This window comes from Neolamprologus brichardi, chromosome 10 (genome assembly GCF_056152115.1).
Source record: "Neolamprologus brichardi isolate AB-2024 chromosome 10, ASM5615211v1, whole genome shotgun sequence".
Taxonomy (NCBI): Eukaryota; Metazoa; Chordata; class Actinopteri; order Cichliformes; family Cichlidae; genus Neolamprologus; species Neolamprologus brichardi.
In genome coordinates this window covers 33,947,501-33,968,513 of record NC_142113.1, presented here as the reverse complement: position 1 = coordinate 33,968,513, position 21,013 = coordinate 33,947,501, and the positions used below count along the sequence as shown (strand labels likewise).

The 21,013-nt window shown below is 47.6% G+C and overlaps 2 protein-coding genes across 3 annotated transcripts in view; both read right to left on the bottom strand.

Moving 5' to 3' along the window:
- Positions 1-451: 451 nt before the first annotated feature.
- dub (duboraya) lies at positions 452-7,666 on the bottom strand. The gene is made up of 7 exons (XM_087847629.1): positions 7,600-7,666; positions 4,520-4,609; positions 4,231-4,296; positions 2,520-2,588; positions 1,548-1,763; positions 1,022-1,444; positions 452-941 (listed from the first exon to the last, which is right to left on the bottom strand). The coding sequence occupies exons 1-7, from the start codon at positions 7,603-7,605 to the stop codon at positions 918-920; spliced, it is 894 nt and encodes a 297-aa protein (XP_087703755.1). The 5' UTR covers positions 7,606-7,666; the 3' UTR covers positions 452-917.
- Positions 7,667-11,433: 3,767 nt separating this feature from the next.
- LOC102780479 (stromal interaction molecule 1-like) overlaps positions 11,434-21,013 on the bottom strand; it is an 18,033-nt gene continuing 8,453 nt past the window's right edge. The window contains exons 8-14 of one of the 2 annotated variants that reach the window (XM_087847580.1): positions 19,450-19,627; positions 19,206-19,373; positions 18,085-18,185; positions 17,477-17,712; positions 16,783-16,869; positions 14,638-15,073; positions 11,434-12,518 (exon numbers count right to left, since the gene is read on the bottom strand). In XM_087847580.1, the coding sequence (XP_087703706.1) occupies positions 12,071-12,518; positions 14,638-15,073; positions 16,783-16,869; positions 17,477-17,712; positions 18,085-18,185; positions 19,206-19,373; positions 19,450-19,627 (1,654 nt within the window). In that variant the 3' untranslated portion in view covers positions 11,434-12,070. The remainder of the gene's footprint in view (positions 12,519-14,637; positions 15,074-16,782; positions 16,870-17,476; positions 17,713-18,084; positions 18,186-19,205; positions 19,374-19,449; positions 19,628-21,013) is intronic. The other variant, XM_087847581.1, reaches the window with a different exon arrangement.

The window sequence follows — 21,013 nt, the reverse complement described above, 5'->3', positions numbered from 1 at the left end:
CTTCCACAGCATGTCTTTATCCTGTCTTCCTTCTCTCACCCCAACCAATCACAGCAGATGGCCGCCCCTCCCTGAGCCTGGTTCTGCTGGAGGTTTCTTCCTGTTAAAAGGAAGTTTTTCCTCCCCACTGTTTCCTCCTCACACGTTGTGTACCATTGTAATAGATTAACCTATTGTTCATTTGGACTACGACGAGTCTTTATTTGTAAAGATAAGTCTCAAATTTCTACTCTGCACTTCACCAGAGCTCAGTGGGCCAGACTTGTACAGCTGACCTTCATGTGTTTATTGCCCCTGATAAGTTTGCGTTATCAGGGGCGTGTCCTGTTTGACTAACAGGCAGCTTCCTCGTCGCTGCAGCTGTGAGGATGTGATGGAGGAAACGTGCAGGTCATCAGCAACTCTTTATTTCTCTGAGCACTGCCAGATCAAATGAAACAGCAGATCATCATCACGGTAGCAAAAGTATTTTAATTTCATCATCAGAAGCACTTTGTGACATCACCGCCTCCTCAGGCTGCGCGTCGTCATCCAATCAAAACCTCGGAGGCTCCCAGACCCAACGAGGCTTCGAGGGTTCCCTCACAGACACAAACCACTCATCATCATCATCATCATCATCATCATCATCATCATCATCATCATCATGGAAGGCAGCACACAGTAAGAACAGACAGGTCACAGTATATATGGCTGAACAGGAAGTGTTGTGGTGTGGAAAGGCGTTGAGTGGACAGAAGCGAACAAGCTTGGCTGGACCGTTGCACGATTGGCCGAGCGTCTTCGCTCATTCGCAGATGGCGGGCGGCGCCTCAGAGTTTCTAAATATTCGCCTCCTGAGCGTCTGCAGGCCTCTTCAGTCAGGTGTAGCTGATACGGGGTTTCTCTCCCAGCACTCCAGGGGCTCGTCGACGTCTTCATCGGGCTGAGCTCGCTGCCTCCTGCGGGGAAACGTTGCAGTTTGAAGTACATGTACACAGAGTACACAGAGTACTGCACTGATGGAGAACAGGTACTTTACCTCGCTCTGTTCTTCTTCTTTGCCGTCTGTCAGTGTAGCGTCTTCGGTCGGGTCCTGTTTCTGCGTCTCTGGCGACCTCGGCTCCTCCTCCTTCTTCTCTGATGATGATGGTGCCTCCTCTTCTTCTGCAGATCCTTTCTCTCCCTCCTTCACATCACCGTCGCCGCTCTTCGGCTCTTCCTCTTCGTGAGTTTGTTTTTTCTCAGGAGCTGTTGGGGCGTCTGTTTGATCCTCCTTCTTGAACACGTCACCCTCGCCGCCCTGCTCGCCGTCCTGCTCGCCGCCTGCTGCAGTTTTGTCAGCGGGGTCAGTCGTGGAGCTCACCTGTGTGTCTGCTGCGTCTTTGGCCTCCACCTCTCCACTGCTGGATGTCCTGTGGCGGCGTGATGGCGGACGGCGGCGGATGGAGTGGCGAGCTCTGCCCTGGAGGAGAACCAAAGGGTGATCAACTGAGTGTTTAGGCTGGCCGGCGCCGGGATTTACAGGTCACTGAATGCATCACATGAACGCCGTAGAGGGGTCTCACCTTGTTGATGCTCTGCAGGACCGATCCCTCCGCCACAGTGGCAGGATCCTCGAAAGAGGCGGGGCTTTCAGTTACAGGAGAGGTGACTGGGCTGGTGGGGGTTACTGAGGTAGCAGGTGGGGCGGAGCCAGGGGAGGGCAGGGGGAAGTTGAGAGGCAGCATCCTGATGCCAGGGCTCTTCAGAGGAGGACCGGTGGGCGAGAGCACGAGTTCAGCCTGCAGAGTGATGTCAGAGTGATGTCGGAGTGATGTCGGAGTGATGTCGTAGTGATGTCGGAGTGATGTCGGAGTGATGTCGGAGTGATGTCAGAGTGATGTCAGAGTGATGTCGTAGTGATGTCAGAGTGATGTCGGAGTGATGTCGGAGTGATGTCGTAGTGATGTCGGAGTGATGTCGGAGTGATGTCAGAGTGATGTCGTAGTGATGTCAGAGTGATGTCAGAGTGATGTCGGAGTGATGTCGGAGTGATGTCGTAGTGATGTCGGAGTGATGTCAGAGTGATGTCAGAGTGATGTCGTAGTGATGTCGTAGTGATGTCGGAGTGATGTCGGAGTGATGTCGGAGTGATGTCGTAGTGATGTCGGAGTGATGTCAGAGTGATGTCGTAGTGATGTCAGAGTGATGTCAGAGTGATGTCGGAGTGATGTCGGAGTGATGTCGTAGTGATGTCGGAGTGATGTCAGAGTGATGTCGTAGTGATGTCAGAGTGATGTCGGAGTGATGTCGGAGTGATGTCGGAGTGATGTCGTAGTGATGTCGGAGTGATGTCGGAGTGATGTCAGAGTGATGTCGTAGTGATGTCGGAGTGATGTCGTAGTGATGTCGGAGTGATATCGGAGTGATGTCGGAGTGATGTCGTAGTGATGTCGTAGTGATGTCGAAGTGATGTCGGAGTGATGTCGGAGTGATGTCGGAGTGATGTCGGTGCATGTTTACACCAGCAGGGGGCAGCAGAAACCTGCTGGACTCACCTGGATTTTCTCAATTAGACCAGAGTTCCTCTTGACTTTGACAGGTGACGTCAGGGCACCTGCAGGAGGCTGACACACACACACACACACGCACACACACACACACACACGCACACACACACGCACACACACACACACACACAGGTGAGTTTACTTCGTAGATCTTCATGTAAATGTGGAGACCAGACGAGGAGCTCCTCGGGAACGTGACCTCAGCTCTCGATTGTCATGCTTGATTTTTTTGCCTTTTTTCCGTCACCGCACCAGAAGAACGTGAAACAGTTCTGTCACAGTTTGTGGATTTTCTGTGACAATATATCCCATCATGCTCTTGAGTTACCTCTGAAGGGTGCGTGGACTCGAGCAACAACGATTATTGGCTCAAACTTAAATATTACAAACAGTGCAACTAAATTGCAGATATAAAGGCCCAGTTTACAACAACTGACACCTCGAGGTGCTGATTGTTGTAGGAAAGAGACTCTTCTATTTAATCTCAAAAAGCTCCTAAAACAGTCAGTGATCACTGTTGACCTCCCTCGGCTTTTATTACCGCTAATCATTTATTTAAGCTCAGTTTTTAAAACCTTAGGATGTAGCTACAGCCCAGCCCATGCAGCAGTATATGAATGACTAACCTCGTATTGTGGATGGATTATCTCAGTTGTTCTCCTGGCTGAAGTTTGCTCCTTTTACAGCATCCTGCCATGCGATTACATTTGTTCCTGACCACCGAGAACACTCACGCTAACTTTTATCCAGTGGAAAAAAAGTTAGCTTGTTTATATTATGCTAACATAGCTGTGTCGCTAGCGGTCACGTAGCACATCATTATATACCAGCTAGCCAAACTTCAGTAACCCTACAAACGTCACTGCTGTTTAGTTTTCTGTCTTCATTTATGTTGGAAGTGATAACAGAGCTGTACGTTTGAATTTGTTTCCAAAACCCCGCAGTCAGGACATGCTATATTGTATTTAGATAGAAGCTAGCGAGCTAACTTCCTGCTAACTTGTAACTCCGTTAAATGTCATAAATTCAGTTTTCATGGATGCCTGGATGTTAAACTCAGTTGTTACACCTGGTAGAGCAGAACGCTGATCATTTTATTAAAGATGAAAGACTTTAGACAGTTTTTCAACTCTCAGTAATGCCATAGTGATGTTTGATATATGGACCTGCAGCGGAGTTTAGGCCCAGACACAGCTAGTGACGTCAGACTTAAAGACCGGATCGGCTCTGATTCAGGTCTATGACGACCAAACCACGGAGAGGACGGAGCACGGCACGAAAGTCGCCATCGACGGTGTTTTTGTCTTCTTCTGCTTCCTTTGCAGAAGTGCTTCACACTTCACACTTCCTGAGCCTGGTTCTGCCGGAGGCTTCTTCCTGTTACAGGACAGTTTTTCCTTCTCACTGTCGCTGTGTGCTGCTCTGAGGCGGCGGCCTGATTTCTCTGTTTTATTGTGATTTAAGACTAAACAAAATAAAAAATCTGATGTATTGAACTAAATAGTTTTGTCATTTTTTCTGAGTCATAAATCAGTAATTTCATCATTTTTAACTGTTTCCTGCCATTTGTGTTGTTTTTGTGTTTGTGTAGTCTTTGTTTTAACTGAACCGTCACACATCAGTGCCCCACCAGACCATCGGCTGGCTTTGAACATGTTTCAGGCGTCTTCATCGTTTTCCCTAATCTCATCTGTCTCACCTGCTCGCCTCCCTGGGTTTTGGGCAGCTGTAGAGTGCGGGGCGGTCGCCGTCTGACCGGCTTCTCCTGGTAAACAACAAACACAGCAGTTAAAAAAAGACCATTACTCCCAGTATGGACACCTGTCCTAAAAGGTTGCCTGAATCAGTCAGATCCTGTCACCATGTATGAGTCTGATGAGTTACTGATTCTTCCCGAGTCCATAAATCTGACTGTTTCTAGCAGATGATAGCAGGTCTGCACTGGACGTGTCTACGTCCTGGTGTGTGCCGGCTGTCGTCACACTCACCTGTTCATTCCCGGCGGGGCTTTGTGGCGGAGCCGCACCTTTGAACCTCCTGGCGAGTTCAGCCACGGAGCGCTGCGACGTAGCCTGTTCCTGAGGACGGAGAGGAGAGACCAGGTGAGCGAGCAGGTGAAGGCGGTGATGATGTCAGTAACGATAGACACGAGCGATGCGTCTGCAGCAGATTTCATCGTGTTAAAGATTTTTAGGATTGAGTTTGTCTCTGTGCGACGCTTCGTCCACTCTGAGGTCATCGCGCCCGGATCTTTCCTCTGCGCGCTGCAGCAGGACGGGCGGTAACATCTGTCCTACCCGACAGGTGTCGAGGTAAAGTCAACGCGTCACTGTTCATTGATGAGCCGTCCAATCACGAGTCTGTAAGCTGAGGCAGGTGTAACTTGGTATCCTGATCATTTTGGTTCATTTATTCCTGAGAATAAAAAGTGAGCAACTGGAGTCGGCTTTAGACCCCGCCCCCACAGAGGCATAGGTGAGGTAGTGCAAACATGATCTGTGGGAGTCCGTGTGGCAGCGTAACCATGTTAGGATGGAGGCGTGTCAGCTCGTTTGCTCAGAGGATGAAGAGGCCGTCTCGCTGGTGTTTCCTTTAAAGTGACTCAACTCGTTTCCAAACAACAGGAAGTTAAAACTGAGACGTTTCTTTGTTTTGTTCAAACTTTTACAGTCAGAAACTAAACTTGCTCGTCCGTCCATCACAGTCGCAGCTCGTCCGACTTTCAGCTTTTGATCCTTCAGTCCTGATAATAGTCTCAGGTCTGCCCACAGACGCTGCAGCATCGTCATCGTGCTTTCATCTGTGCTGTAACATAAATCTCCCTCCATCGTCTTCATGTGAGTTTTACTGACAAAAAGGTGAAAACCTCTCACACCAGAGACTCTTCATCGCAGCTTCTACAGGCCTCAGTAAGCAGGTTAAAGGTCAAAGTTCAGGCCAACAAAACCCCAGCACAGACTGGGTCTGTTTCTTCTACAACAAATGAGAGCGAGGTGGAGATGTTTGTTCATATGTAGCACGTTTCTCTTCTGTCTGAACACACCTTTATTTTTCTATGTGAGCTCCGTCTATCACATGGATGCACGTGGAGCAGCTCGGGGTTAGCATGTTGCCAGCATGCAGACTGGGATCAAACCACCAACCTCGCTCTACCACCTGAGCTACAGCCACGCCCATGAAGCCCAAACCAAACACCTGAGACGAGCTGTCAGCCGATGGTCTGAGTGAACTCCTCGTATACTAAAGTCCAATCTGTCCCTGAAGCTGGGACCAGATCCAAACAGCTGCTGCAGAGCTCAGAGAGCTGTGCATGAATGAATGCTGCAGGCCTTAAAGTGGGCGTGGTTTCTTGGTCACATGGCCCAAACTTTATTTATGAGCTATGTTTTCAGTTTTAAAGTCACGCTGTCGTCAAACCCTCGTGTTTTGCTGGATGATGGTTACTTAGAGAACGCACCCACGGTTCTTCAGCTCAGAGGAATGTTAGAAGCTTTAAAAATAAATACACGCCGACGTGTGAACAGCAAGAAAACACCCACTCTTCACGGACGACAAGTCGAACCTGGCGGTGGTCCATTTGACTGATGGCAACCAACAAAAACAGTCCTCAAACAGGAGAGGAGACTGCCCGTCCTCACAGAGCTGGAATACACATGGGTCCCCACAAAGGCAGATAAACAGGGACACACCAACACAGCTGTTGACGTGTGGTTGATCCGGGCTGAAGGCCTCACATTGCTGACATTCAACAGATAATGAACATCGCCTCAAGGACACACACACACACACACACACACACACACACACACACTCAGACACACACACACACACACACACACACACACACACACGCCCTCTCAGAGTCGTGTGCATTGTTTCCATGGTGAGTGTTTGATCCATAAACTGAAGTTAGAAAGTGATGAAAAAAGCAAAACAGCCGTTAAACCACTTCCTCTTTGCTACTGTGTGTGTGTGTGTGTGTGTGTGTCTGTGTGTGTGTGTGTGTGTGTCTGAGTGTGTGTGTGTGTGTGTGTGTCTGAGTGTGTGTGTGTCTGAGTGTGTGTGTGTGTGTGTGTCTGAGTGTGTGTATGTGTACAGCTATGGGGCCCATTGGCACTTCGATGGTCTTCTGAGTCCCAGACGTCCTTGAAGATGAAGGTTTTACATCTTCTGCTAAAACTCTGAGGACTCTTCATCGTTGTCATCGTCCACTCACTGTGACGTCACCCACAGGTGTCCTCAACGGTAGTTTCTTGGTGGCTCCCATGTTTTATTCTTTCACAGCAGGAAGTCACCATATTTGGAAAAGAAGGTGGAGTCCTAAGTTATCGGAGGATTAAGTCCCTTTTTGAACTGACAGGTGGATGGAGACACAGGCGGCTGTAGCTGGTAGCTCTCTGCTAGCTTCACCTCAGCTAACTGGACTCTCTGAACCAGACCTCTGTTTGGGCTGTTGGGCGTTTTTAATGATGTCATGGGACCAATAATAAGTCTGAGCTCCTCGCCACCCTCTCATCTGAATATGGTCACTCCCTGCCCAGAACAACAACAACATGATGGCGGCTAAAATGCTTTCATACACAACATGCAGCTGCACTGGGACCATGTGAAGATGCTCTGAGCACAGCGTCAGTAATCCAGCCCTGATGTCAGGAAGGCCTCTCTCCACGTCCTGTGAGGACAGAGCAGGCTGCGGTTCGTTGTTAGCTGATAACTATTTTTAAAGCAGAGATAAGTTCTGGGCCTTCGTGGAATCGTACGAGCGAGCTTCAGCAGACGTTCAAACTGAGCTGCAGTTTGCACACGCTCAGTGCACGCCACCTCACCGAACCTGCAGCGTTGTCTCTGCGTCAGTAAAGCCAGAATGAGCAGAAATATGTGGACGCCACACTGCCCGCCTGCTCAGAGTCATGGTGAAATTGCAGCAGTTCCTTTTAAAATGTTCACTCTGCAGGGTGCTCAACTTTGATCTAAACTCCACTGTGATGCAGCAGAACTCACTCACACACACACACACACACACGTGTAAACCCAGCAGCAGCTGAAAGCAAAGTTTGAGAAGTTTTACCTCCATCCTGCTCGTCGTCTCTCAGCCGCCTCGCTTATGTCGAGTATGTGTGAAAGAGAGAGAGAGCCCGCCTGCAGGTTAAATATAGAAGCAGAGTCATTTCAGAGAGAGAGAGAGAGAGAGAGCTCATGTTCTGTCACATGTTCGTCACCTCGCTCTGTTTCTGATCGTCCTGCAGCTTCACGCCCATCAATTAAACCTGGTTTAATTCAGCTCATCTCATTAACCTGACGTCTCTGAGCTCGGTCTGCACAGTCGGCACATTTAAACCTGTGAAACCGCTGAGCGCTCAGAAGTGGAAGACTCACAAACACTGTTCTCAGTCATTTTGTTTACAAATGAAGAACTTAAATCTGTTTCACAACAGAGTCGCTACGAAACGCGACACGGTTATCTGATCACATCAACTCCGACTGCTTCCTGCACCCACTGTGTTCTGTTTCCTCTGTGAACATTACACAGTCTTTAAACATTAATTACTGTTTGCAGTTTTGTCATCATTAACAGTTTCTTCAAATGTTTTTGTGGATTTTTTAAAAATAAAATATGACTACAGAAATGAAGCTTTTAAAAATGCACTCCTCCTGATCGCCAGCAGGGGGCGACTGCTCTGGTTGTCTGCGTGTACAGAAGTTGATGGAAAATGAGTGTTCTGCTCAGTGAACTCTCTCCTGATCACTTCATGGTCTCGCTCTCTGGCTTCAGGTCTGATGCTCACTTTGGAGATTACGGTCCTATCAGAGTCACAGAGGAGCAGGAAGTGGAAACATTGGGTTCGAGTGGTACTGCCTTATGATTGGCAAGTACAAAAGGCACCAAAAAAGCAGACAGTTAGCAGCTACAGCTGCCTGCACCGCCATGCACCTTTAATACAAAAAGGCCACGCCCCTAATAATGCAAACTTTACCTTTACAGTGTGTTTTCATTTTCACCACTATATGGATTATAAACTGTATCCAACTGAGTTTTGTTTTCTTACCCACTTCAGCTACATACCTGTAGATACGGAGGCTGGGATGGGACAAACATGTTTTATACAGCCAAGAGAAATGAAAACCCGCTCTCTGTACGCTGTCTACATTCACGCTGGCCGGTGAGGAGCCGGAGAAACATTCGGGTTTCTTCTCTATCTGTGGAAGGCTGTTTACCTCAGCTGTCAATGCTGCGTGACGGCTGGAGTTAATGTATGCTGAACCGTTGGAAAGTACTACTGTTAGCTAATTTTACCATCTTTTAGCTGCTGTTAGCTGGTGTTAGCTAATTTTGCCATCTGTTAGCTGCTGTTAGCTGCTGTTAGCTAATTTTGCCATCTGTTAGCTGCTGTTAGCTGCTGTTAGCTAATCTTACCACCTTTTAGCTGCTGTTAGCTGCTGTTAGCTGCTGTTAGCTCAGACTGCATCAGTTTGATGGACAATATAATTACGCACTAATCTGTGAGTATAAAATGTTTGTTCTATTAAACAGGCTTAAAAATTGACTGAATGTATTTGTAACAGAATCTAAACAGTTGTTATGAAGGAGGAAATTATCTACGGACACCAAACCAGTTTCTGTATCCGCTGTAAACATGATTATTTCTTTAAAAGGTTGAACATGGCAGGCAGCTCTCGCCTCTGTACAGGATGCTGATTGGATGTTGCTGAGCAGGTACCTGAGTCTGCGTGGTGCCTTCGTTCAGTCTGTGGAGCTGCTCGTCCAAATGTGCTCACCTCAGGCAGCTAAAGGTCGAACTGTGGGGTCAAAGTGCAGGTGCTGGAGTCAAGAAATCAGAGTGAGGTCACCAAACGTTTTGTTTACGGCTCACATTTCTGCTACCGAGCTTAGGCTTAGGCTTTTTTTATTCACTTTCTACAATATTGAATTTCATCAATAATTTCAGCCTTAAAGAAAAGAAACAGCAATAATAATGCTGGTGTTCCATCTCTGACTGATATTTATTCATATTTTTAGCATGTTTGTGTCAGTTTGTCGACCACAGCCTGTGTTTTTGTGCATCTGTGTAAACAGAGGAAGCTGCAGGACGTCTCCTCGGCTCTGAGAGGAAGTTGGGTCACTCGAGCAGATATTTCTTCTCTCATTTCTCCTTTTTTGTTTCATCAGTGCTGCCTGAGCTCTTTGCATCACAAGAGAAACCCACGCCTGTGGTGAAGCTGAGGGTGGAGCAGAGAGGAAGATGCTCTGACATGATGTTTGTCAAAGAGGACTCGTTTCCTCCTGCAGCCATCCAGGCACATGAAACCGTGTTTTCATGTTCAGGACAAACAACAAAGGCCTCAACATCACACTTACTACAGTGTTGTTTTCACTGCATGTCACCGTATCTTCAGACCAATCAGCTTTGGCGGTTTGAGCACTAAGCAGAGACACAGGACGTGGTTGGAGGGGAGGGGTGAAGCAGACAGGAAGAAGTTTTATGAAGGAGGAGACCTTATAAGGTGAAAGAGACGCTTGCGGAAATGTGACCAAAGAGAAGTTACTCAACCTCAAAACCTCTGTCGTAACAACGGAAAGCGCAGACGTTTCAAATCCAACCCCCGAGAACACGAGGCGTTCACTGACCTGCGGCCTCCTGGTCTGCATCGATGATGAAGAACTCGAGGTCCTCCTCAGTGAATACGTCTGTGCAGAACTCTGGTGATCAGACTAAAGGTTGGCGAGCGCACAGTAAACACAGTAAACCTGGTGGTGGGGATATGCTGGGAGCCCTCTGCCACACTTTACAAACCCTCGGTAATGAAAAGGTTAAACAGACGTTCTTGTAGAAACAGCAGAGCGTCCTGACGGAGGAGGACTTCTTTTAGGATGTCAAAGACGTCTCAGCTCTCTAAAACCTCCCTGACGAAGACACCCTGTTCCTCCCGCCTTCTCACCATCGACACTTACACCTGCATCTCATCATCATCATCCTCCTCCTCAGCGTCCTGTCTTCCTCCCCTCACCCCACCCGGCAGAGGGCCTTCCCTCCCTGAGCCTGGTTCTGCTGGAGTTTTCCCTTCCTACTGTCGAGAGCACTTAATGGTGGAGCATCATGTGATTGTTTGGGTTTTCTCTGTATTCTTGTGGAGTCTTTACCTCACGATACGAAGCGTGCGAGATCATGAGACCTGACGAGTTCAGGTGTATAAAAGCCTTTGTTGGTGATGACAGCTTCCTGTGTGGAGAAACGAGTCACAGGCTTTGCTCCTATGAACGCACCGATGTTTTGGACCCTTTCTGTATCATCCTAGGTGTTGTCATGGTAACAGCTGGACGACCAATCATACAGTCTGCCAGCACAACCAAACCAAAGATTCCAGTTTCCATCCTTAATATTTTGATTTTCAAACATTTGACTTCCATTGGGCAGAGCGTCATTTCAAGCTGCTTTCCTATTGGCTGGTTGTTAAAGGCGGTCATGCTGCCATCTTTAATCAGAACGCCAACATGGCGTCATTGAAGGTGGAACTTTGACCTGTGAGAACTTTCTCCCTCCAAAAGGCTTCTGAGAAATCATCCGGTGGCCATTTGATGCATTTAGGGAACACCTGTAAATCGTAGCCTTTGGACAGTCTAATGCTGTACAGGCTGTGCTGCACTTCTAATAAAACTGAAGACGCACATGAAGCCCCGAGTTGGTGACAGACTGCCCTGTGCTGCCCCCTGCTGGTTAAACACTCGCCTGTCTCTCAGATCAGTGAACTGATAAATGGATTAATAGATTATTAAAGGTGTTTCCACTCATCTATTTTCATGTTCTTCCACAACGATGAGAACAAATGAAATACTCTGAAATAATAAAATCACCCGTTTGTATGTTATCAGTAGATAAAAGACGCCATCAGGAATGACTCAAAGTTATTCTAAAGGTCATTTATGACTCCAAATTGACAACCAGCTTCATTTAAACAGGCTGAACAGACGCAGGAGTGAACGCGCCCTGAATCCCACAGAACCAGCAGATGTGCTTTAAGACCACAACATTTATTATTTTTGGTACATTTAAAGGCAGAAATATTCTATTTACTGAGCTGTTTACATGACTCTGTTTAGTCTGGCAGCTTCAGGCCTCCGTACAGGTGAGGCTCAGCCACTGCAGTGCTCTGGGGCATCTTCATCACTTACAAACCACAGTCTGCCTCACAGCAGATTTTGGACTTTGAGGCACTTTCAGAAACAAAACCGTGACATTTCTTTGGTAACATCGTGAAAGCAGCTGCACACAATATCAACTCACAAACAGCTTTTTACACAGGATGCAGTTCCTGCAGTGAAAGTTCCACTACAACAGCGTTTAAACACTCTGGGAGCCGATGTTGGTGTTAGTCTGCTGCACTGGGGCTGATGGTTAGTCTGGTCGTCCCTGTTTCGGCTCCTCCTCGTCTTTTCTTTGGTGGTATGTGAGGTCTGATCTTCGCCGTCATGCAGAGACACGATCAAACGGCGGCGTAAAGCGTTTGGGTTCCTGTGAGCAGGTGAAGGTTTGGCGTGATGCTCAGTAGCGTCCATGCTTCTTCTTGAAGAGCTTGTTAAAGGCGTTTCTCCTGCGGCTGCCGGACGACTCGCTATCCTCGCCGGCGTCTTCCTCCGTGCCGCCCTTTCTGGTGGGAACCTGGAGCCCCGCCCCCCGGGCGCTACCTGACGAGCTGGAAGAGGTGGACGACGAGAAGACGGTGGTTCCGTCTGTAGCGTCCGATGTGATGCAGAGGGAGCGAGTGGAGCAGGCGGAGGCGAGGACGGAAGCAGAGATGCCCCTCAGCTCCCCGAGGCTGGAGCTCTTCTCCAGACCTCCTCCTCCACCTCCCACACCCAGCCTGGAGCCCGGGTCCTGCAGTGGGTGGAGCCTGGACGTCAGGAGGAAGGACTTTGAGCTGTGCTGACCTCGGGGGTCGCTGTGAGACTGCGGGAGGGCGGAGTCAGAGTCTGAGCGGTTCATGATGTCCCTAAAAGAGAAAATCAGAAACGATGGTTTGCGTGAGCGTCACGCCTCGGCCCGACTGCTGCGACTTCACCGGGACGCTGCTGACAGAGCATCTCGGTGAAGCTGCAGATGATTGGTCGACTGCTCGAGCTTCTTAGCCACCATTTTTAAAAATCAGAATCCACCTCTGAGCTGCAGTTTGGCAGCCATGGCTGGAATAACTGAGTACACAGACCGCTGCAGTCATGGTCGACACATCGGTGACCGCCTGCTGCGTGTTGCCAACACGACGCCGTAAACGTGCGCTCGTGTCTGAATCGCTGCAGTCTGATTAGAAACATGGAGGATGAACAGAAGAAACCGCCTCCTGCTACGTGTTGATATGTAATGACTGGTTCTCGGACTGGTGGAAACGTGGCGCCGACACAGAAACGACTGACTCGTGCATTTATTACTGCAGGAAAATAAAGAGTTCGTGAAGCAGAAGCTTTGAATGAGGATGTTTTCTGTTAAGTAGAAGGCAAAGTTAGAGGGAAACAACAAACCACAGAGACCCTGAAAGACATAAATGTTAATAACAGAGTAGGAAAGTCTGCAGGAAACCGTCAAACATTGGGCCTCATTCATCAAGAGCTCTTTAAGCAAAGTGAGCCGCACCCCTGATCTCTTCTTACCTAAACTCTCAACCTGAACTGTTGAGGTTTGGAAGGAAACAAATTCAGAGAAAGTCCTCAAAACTCTTGTATTCTAACTCTAAGAACTAAAGATCGCTCGTAGAAGATCCTAAAATCTAAATTCAAAACATTTAAGAGTCTTCGTCCATTTATCTGAGGTTGGGCCACGAAGGCAGCAACGTTTTCCCGGGATCGTTGGGAATAAGAAACCAAACAGACATCCTGATGAATCAATCCAAACATCTAAAGGAGCAGTGGCTCCACTCAACATGTTAAAGCTTCTAAACATCTTCAACAAAGGCGCACATACACCAGTCGAGACAATTAGCAACGTGACAACCAAAGACCAACTGGTGCACTGCTTCCTGGAGTAATCTCACAGCACCTTTGAGGCCAGTGTTTGAAGCAACTATGAATAAAGGGTAATAAATAAATAATAAAGGGCTCTGTTGAAGGATTATATCCATGTTTGCATCAAGAGCCTAGTGACCAGCCTTCAGCTGCAGAGGGCAGAAACACAGATCAACCAGTAAGTTCTCTCGTTGCCATCGTCCAGTTCCCACAAACCTGATGGGACTAAACAATCCAAAGCTCCACCTCACCTCCACCTTCCAATCTGTCGTCATTGCTCGGGGCAACAACACTCCTCCAACCCAGACAACTATTCCACCATATAAAAAAGAAAAAACAAAAGACAACTTAAAATCTGGAGACACTTAATCATAACTTGGTGTCTCAAACAGAAACGCAGTTCTAAAGATGACCTACGCTTTGAGCTCCAGTCGATGAACGTCACAGGGCTGAATACAGGCGACCCCAGGTGTGGACACTCTGGTCACACCAGGTGAGCTCGCAAGTCTTCAGCAACTCCACAAACACATCGACTGGATGGCCTAACAACCTTTCCAGGGTTCAACAACAACAACGTCGATCCTGAGCACTGCTATACTTTAAATTCTGAAAGAAAGCGCTCCAGCTGAGGACCACACTCTGACGAAGCCGACTGAACCACATCTGGTCCAGCAGCTGCTTTTGACCAGAAACACAGACAAAGCTCTGGTCACATGTCGACTTCACAGCTTTGAACACCAGCTGAGGTACATCTGAACACCTTCACTGAGTCCCCTAAACAGAAGCTGTACTTGCAGACACCTGCAACACGGCCAGAAGAACCACGAAGAGAAGCTTCGCTGTTCTACAGCCAGGACGGCGTCCACGTGGTTCCTCCTGAACCTCTAATATACTTTGACAACCGTCCCTTCTTCTATCAGCTGCTCCCTTTAGGCGTCCCCACAGATCACCTGCAGGCCTCTGCACGTCCTTCACTTTTGACCACCTGAGAATTCAAACTAAAACTCGAACCGACGAGTCTCATAAATTATCTCAAACCGAGCGAGGCCGCTGATTCGACTGCTTCGGTCTCGTTAGTGCATCAGGTTTGGAAAACAGTCATGCAGAGAAAAATACCGGAAGCTGCTGCAGCGACAGCGCTGCGCTTGACTCGTCGCAGCCCCCCCTCCAGGCGGGAGGCTGGACGTCGCCTCCGCAGAGTGGAAATGGGAAGAACGGAGGAACGGAGCAGAAACGTGGGCGGTGCCCTCAGCGCATGAAGAAGAGTCAGAAGGTGGAGGAGAGCAGGAGAAGGTGGGGGGGTGAGAAGAGGAGGTGGGGCTGAGGGAGGGGTGAGACAGGGCAGAGGAGAGAGAGGGGGGAGGCACAGGGGGGAACTCCAGGTGGCCAATGGAGCGGCTGCGATTCTGCCGGCCGCTGGGAGGGCGGCACGATGTGAACGGGTCACGTCCTTCCTGTGGAACCAAGCTCCGCCCTTCAACCAACCTCTGAGAGCTGAAAGTGTTCAGGGCGGGGTCTCCGATCCTCTGTCGCAGGGGCAGCACGCTCTGAGCTGCAGGACCAAGAGAGTAGAGTTACAAATGAGGCTTTTATTTTGGAAAGCTAAAATAAACTCAGCTCATAAATAGAAGAAAGCAGTTTAAACTAAAAAGGGTCACAAAGAAAAATGTGCTTGTATTTTGAAATTTAGCAGCCAAACCTTCAAAATAAAATCCTGTGTTTTCTTCAGAACATTTTTCATGTTTCTTCTTTGAGCTCGTCTGTCGTTCAACCTGAGCTCGTTTTATTTTTCTACAAGCGATTTTTGTTTGTTTTTCAAGCTTTTGCTGCATGAACTGACGTCACAGTCGAGCCGAGTTACAAAACACGTTCAGCTGCTATTAAAGTGGATGTTAGTGAAAGGAAGAGGCAGAAGCAGGTTATTAAAATGAAGCGAGGGCTCCGGGACTTCAGAGAAAAAGCAGAAGAACAAACTGAAGTTTGAATGTCCAACCACACGGGAGGAAGAAGAGGAGGAGGAAGAAGAGAAACACTCGAAGAGGCGTTCACAGGGACACTGACCCGGTTTAATATTTTGACACAGTAACTAAAAATCATTAGTGCCAAACGTGATAAACTCACTGATTTTAAAAGAGTTTAAAAAATATTCAGATTCAAATCTGAATATTAATGTTACCCATTTAGTAAGGCGTCATCTTTGTGTTACTATTCTGAGCAAACATAAAAAAAAAATTGTAGGTGCAAGTGTTGCATTTTGAGGAAAAATTTATTTTGAGCGAAGAAAAACTAAATTTGAGTGCCCGTGCGCGCTCAACTCTTTCTGTACACCGTTATATTTGGACACACGTCAGCCTGATAATCTAGAGAAGGTAATTTCTGGTCAAGGCTATAAAATATTCAAAGTTTGTATCCATTAAATCATCATGTTTAAACACAAACTTGATGCTCTTTTAGATATTTTAGTGTATCCATGTTCAGCGAGGTCTTACAGCCCAGGAAAAGGTAACTGCTCAATTTGACAGTTTTTCCACTTAAAAAAAATACAATTCTAAAAATTCAAAAGGTGATAAAATAAACCACAAAAAGGTGTGATTCAAAAATACAGATAAAAATGAGCTTCATAAAAAAAAATAAACTTTCCCAAATCTGACAAAATCAGTAGTCAAACGTTCACTTATCAGAATAAAAGTCTGACTTCAATCATGGTTAATATGAATATTTATTGTGATTTGGTATTAATCTTTTTTTTTTTTTAAATTTACTTTATCTTTAATACCTGAAACAGGTAACTACATAAAGCTGGCACAGTTACATTCGTACCTGTAGTTACATTAGCTACAATCATACCCCTATAGTTACATTGGTGCCTATAGTTACATTGTAACATTAGTTTCAGGTGGAACAGCCAGCAGCTCCCGTGTGTTACGATCAAACTGTTTAATATTCTGACATTTCCATCAAGGACTTTGAATCTAACTTCCTTGATTAAAGGAAAACTTTCTATAGTAAAACGCACTTCAAAGAAAAAGAATCTGTGTTCATGTGAACGTCTCTGCACGACTGATCAATGCCTCTGTGTCTGACTGAAAAAGATTATTCAGACTTTGCAGGAATGAAGAAAAATTATTCTGAATTTTTCCTCTGAGTTTCCTTTGAAACTTTAAAGGATCTTAAATGTGATTTAAGTGCTGATTGGGTGGGTTTGTACAGAGGTATGAACCAATCAGAAGAGAGGAAGGCTAAGGAAGGGGTGAGGCCAACCGGATTGTTTCCACGGTGACTGGGTGTCGGCGATGCCACTCAGGGGCCAGAGGTCGCTGACTCGCCGGTCCATCTGCCACGCTGCGTCTGGAAGGAGCCAATCAAGAGACGGCAAGAAAATAAGACCAATCAGAGGAGACGGTGGAGACAGAGAGGGGACCACAGGTGAGCTGAGAGAAGGTAAGTAATGATTAACTCTGAAGATTAGGGTTTGTGTTTTTGTTGCATCATGTGACTCTGAAGAAGAAGAAGAGTTGAAGGAAAGCTGTTCTTAATTCAGGACTTCACCTTAAGATTTTATTCTAACGAAATGATCAGAGAGCAAAAGTGTACGAATCAGAACATCCAAATCTTTGTTTGTGAGTGTAGAGATCAGCTGATCTGCAAAAGGCAGCAGGTTAAGAGCCATCAAAGCGATGGCATCAAAGCGAAGTTAGCTTAACTAAGTTAGCTTAACTAAGCTAACTCAGGAGTTATGGTAAATGGTAAATGGTAAATGGCCTGTATTTATATAGCGCTTTACTAGTCCCTAAGGACCCCAAAGCACTTTACATATCCAGTCATCCACCCATTCACACACACATTCACACACTGGTGTTAGCTTAACTAAGCTAACTCAGGATCACAGCCGGCTTTCCAGCTGCTAGTTAAACTGACTCAGGGTTACTGTGATGACGCCACAGAGCAGACTTACACTGCAGCGTCCCCGGAGAAAGGATGTCCTCGTCCATGTCATCGAGGTCATCAGAAAGGATAAGGTGCTGAGGGGTCGGAGGTCGCAGCCCGAGGAAGGACGGGTCCAGGTTGAGGGCGGTGGCTAGCGCACCGAGGCCTGGATTGGTGACCAAACAGAAGCCCGTCAGAGACTCGATCTGCTGCCAGCGGTGCAGCTTCTCCCGCAGCGCCGCTGTCACCTCAGCCAGGGCCTGTCTGAGGAGGAAGAGGAGCAAGATAAGCTACCTGTGCAGGTAACACAGGTGCACGTGTAACGGGACGTATCAGCAAATATATTCCCACAGAGTGAGCACAGAGGAAAGAAACAGGAATCTTTATAAAGAAAGAATAGTTCAGGGACTCCACAGTCACCTGTCCATCAAGCAGGCCACGCCCCTCCAAATGCCAATTCTAAGCCTTAATTTAACTTAAAACAGGTTATTTAGACAAATAATCTACAGAGACCAAACAGTTTGTGTATCAGGCTGCAAACATGTTTGTTTCTGCTGTAAAGTTTAACATGGGAGCACAGACTCACTGCTGCCTCCGCTGGACGTCAGAGGAACTGCAGGCTTTGCGCTTACTCACTTGGCGGAGAGGATCTTGTGATCGACGTCATCCAGCGAGGAGCTGTGAGCCACGTGAAACGTGCCGAACAGAGAACTCCTCTTCTTCTTGATCTTCTCTGCCTGAAACACCAGCCTCATCATCATCATCAATGTTAGCGTGTGTTCTTTCTCACCGTAATGGTAAACCAGTAACAGAATATATCGATTCTTTGCAGTTTACTGTGCTGCTCCTACAAATCTATAAATCTTAGCTCATGACAGCGTCTTCATCATGTGTGCTTTAGCTTGTTTGTCTCACAGTCAGGATGACAAAATGTAGAAATGATGAGGATCCCGATATGGTTCCTGTATCATGTGTGAGGTGCATTCAAGGCCATCTCCCCATGCAACCATATGTTGATCAAGGATTCCCACCACATTTAGTCTCAACAGTGACTCTTTATCAGTCAGGTGTAGTAGTCACCTCAGCTCCCGTTTAGGAAAGAAAGCTAAATGTAAACTGTTGGCTCAATCCCGGATAAGCCCCCAACTATTTTTAACTAATAACTAATTAACTATAACTAATTATTTTCCAGGAAGTCTTTGAGGATAATGAAGGGTTTTGCTGCAGGAAACACACTGTCAAACCAGACTAAAGAGCCTGGATGACTTCCGCTTTCAGCTCATAGTGCGTCTAAACCAAACATGATACAAAATTTTGGTTCGTATTACACTCGGAAATATCCACTTTCAGACTTATTAAAGTCCTGTGTTTCTGCTCAGGCCCTGTTTCTGTATAAAACAAATTTGGACCAGTCAGCTACAGCTTTTCTTGAAAGGCCTCAGTGGGCTTGACCGTTTCCCTCATGCATCAGGATGTCCCTGCCTCTCCCTGACTGATGAACTCACCATGAACGACCCAGAGGACACCAACAGGTTTGTCAGGTTTGGACACTTTCTGACTAAGAGTTTGATGTTTGCAGGACACCAGAGCAGGTCTTCCAGACAGATCTGAAAGTAGAAGCAGCTCCAGAGGTCCTGGAGACGACCTTGAAGGGGCTCAGGGACGGTTTTTGCTTTTTGGCCATTTTCCACAGCAGGAAGTGTCCCTGACAGACGTCCATCAGAGAAACGTTAAATTTAAGCCAACACTTCACTCACCCCCTCTCTGGCCTGTAGCAGCTGCCGCTCAGCGCTCTGTTTCTTGATGTTGTAATACTGAACTTCGATTTCGTGCGTCAGCTGCAGCCACTTCTGCAGCGCCTCCGGCGGTGTCCAGCGGGCTCGCGACTCCAGCTCCCGCTCTGCCTTTTTCAGCACCTTGCGGACCTGCGGTGAACACAGAACAAAGATGAGCCGATGAACTGATGGAGGGACGGACGGGCGGCGTTCTAAACGGCCCCACCTGCTCCAGCTCCTCCTCGGCATATTTCTGCCGGCTCCGCTCGTTCTTGTTTCCCTCTCGCAGCTCACGAAGCCGCAGAGCTTCCTCCTTGGCCGAGTTGATCTCGCTCCTCAGCTCCTCCTCCACCTTCACCTTCTCCACCTGGACGCAGCGCTGCTCCTCTTGAGCCTGCTGCAGCCTGCCATGAAAAACAACGAGAGCAGCAACACGTCGGGTTAAAAACGGCTTCACCACTTTCCACCCGTCTCCCGTTTCCACAGAGTCAAAGACGTTTACGGAGATGCACGTTCGAATGATGTTTATGAATCGTCAAAACACGCCAACCTGAGAGTCTCAGCTGAGGTTAGCTGGCTTCTCATGCAACCACAACACGTTCTGGGTCAGATTCAGATCTGAGAGTTTGCAAAACATTAATTTAATAATAATGATACTTGTGGCTAAGCTGTGGGACAGGAGCTCCAGCAGGTTGGAAAACTCACAGGCTGTCACCAAACTGCTCCTGGATCAGTGGAAGAAGTCGGACTTTGAGGATGTTCTCAGTGTGTCGAGCCCACAAACTGAGGGCAGCTGTGAGGAGCCGAGGCTCTGATGAAGGAGAACTTTGATGGTCCCTCACAGAAATGAACTAAAAACTGAAGAAACTGAAACTTCACGTCTGCACGTCGCAGATTTGCTGAAGCTCACGTCTGACTCTCCTCACGGCCCCACAGCCACGTCGTTATGAAGGAGATCAGCATTTCCTGTTAGTACAGGAAGTGAGGTCAGAGCTCTGAACTTGAAACTGTTTTTATTCCTACTCTATTTCCTAACTGACCCATTTCCTTATTGACTTTTACTGATGATTAACCTGTGAACTTCTTACTCATTTTACTGATGACTTCAGCATGCCAGTGCAGCAACACAAAGAAGCTGCTGCCTTCAGTTATCACTGATGGCAGCAGGAGGCGCTGTTCTTCCACCTGAGGAGATGTGTGTGTGTGTGTGTGTGTGTGTTGGGGGGGGGGGGGGGGGGGAATCTATTTTTGGAGACAGAGGACAAACGGACAGCAGCTGGGGGATTTCAGACAGGAAACAGAGCCGATGCTTCAATTGATCCCAGCAGATCAGCTGAGTGTGTAAAAGTAGCAACAGCAGTAATAACAGTTGTGTTTTAACTCCTGATGTAAGCGGACACAGGAGCAGTGAGGATGATGACGGTGTGAGTGTGCTTTGAAGCCCCTTCTGAGAAGCAATCAGAGACAGGGGGGAGGAAGAACTCCTCTTTAACATGAAGAGTTCTCCAACAGGACCAGGATCAAGGAGGAGCAGCTGCTCTATGAGAGACTGAGCGAGTCGTCCACTAGTGAGAGCACACAGTGAGCAGGAGCAACGTCTCCGAGAACCACGGCCAGCGAACGCATCGCTGCATCCACACAGGAAGCTCGTCTGTCTCATGAAGAAGGTCCAGACCTGCAAACATCTGGAGCTTCATGAGGAACAGCTGCAGCGTGCGGAGATCAGCTGACTTTATAAAACAAACACACGATTACTATCAAGATAACAGCTTGCTGCCATGGCAACGCTA

What these genes read in the sequence shown, in the direction of transcription:
- dub (XM_087847629.1), bottom strand. An exon ending in GTCTAATTGAGAAAATCCAG is followed by an intron (nt 1,764 to 2,519) that starts GTGAGTCCAGCA and finishes ATCACTCTGCAG; the next exon opens with GCTGAACTCGTGCTCTCGCC. An exon ending in AAGAAGAAGAACAGAGCGAG is followed by an intron (nt 942 to 1,021) that starts GTAAAGTACCTG and finishes GTTTCCCCGCAG; the next exon opens with GAGGCAGCGAGCTCAGCCCG.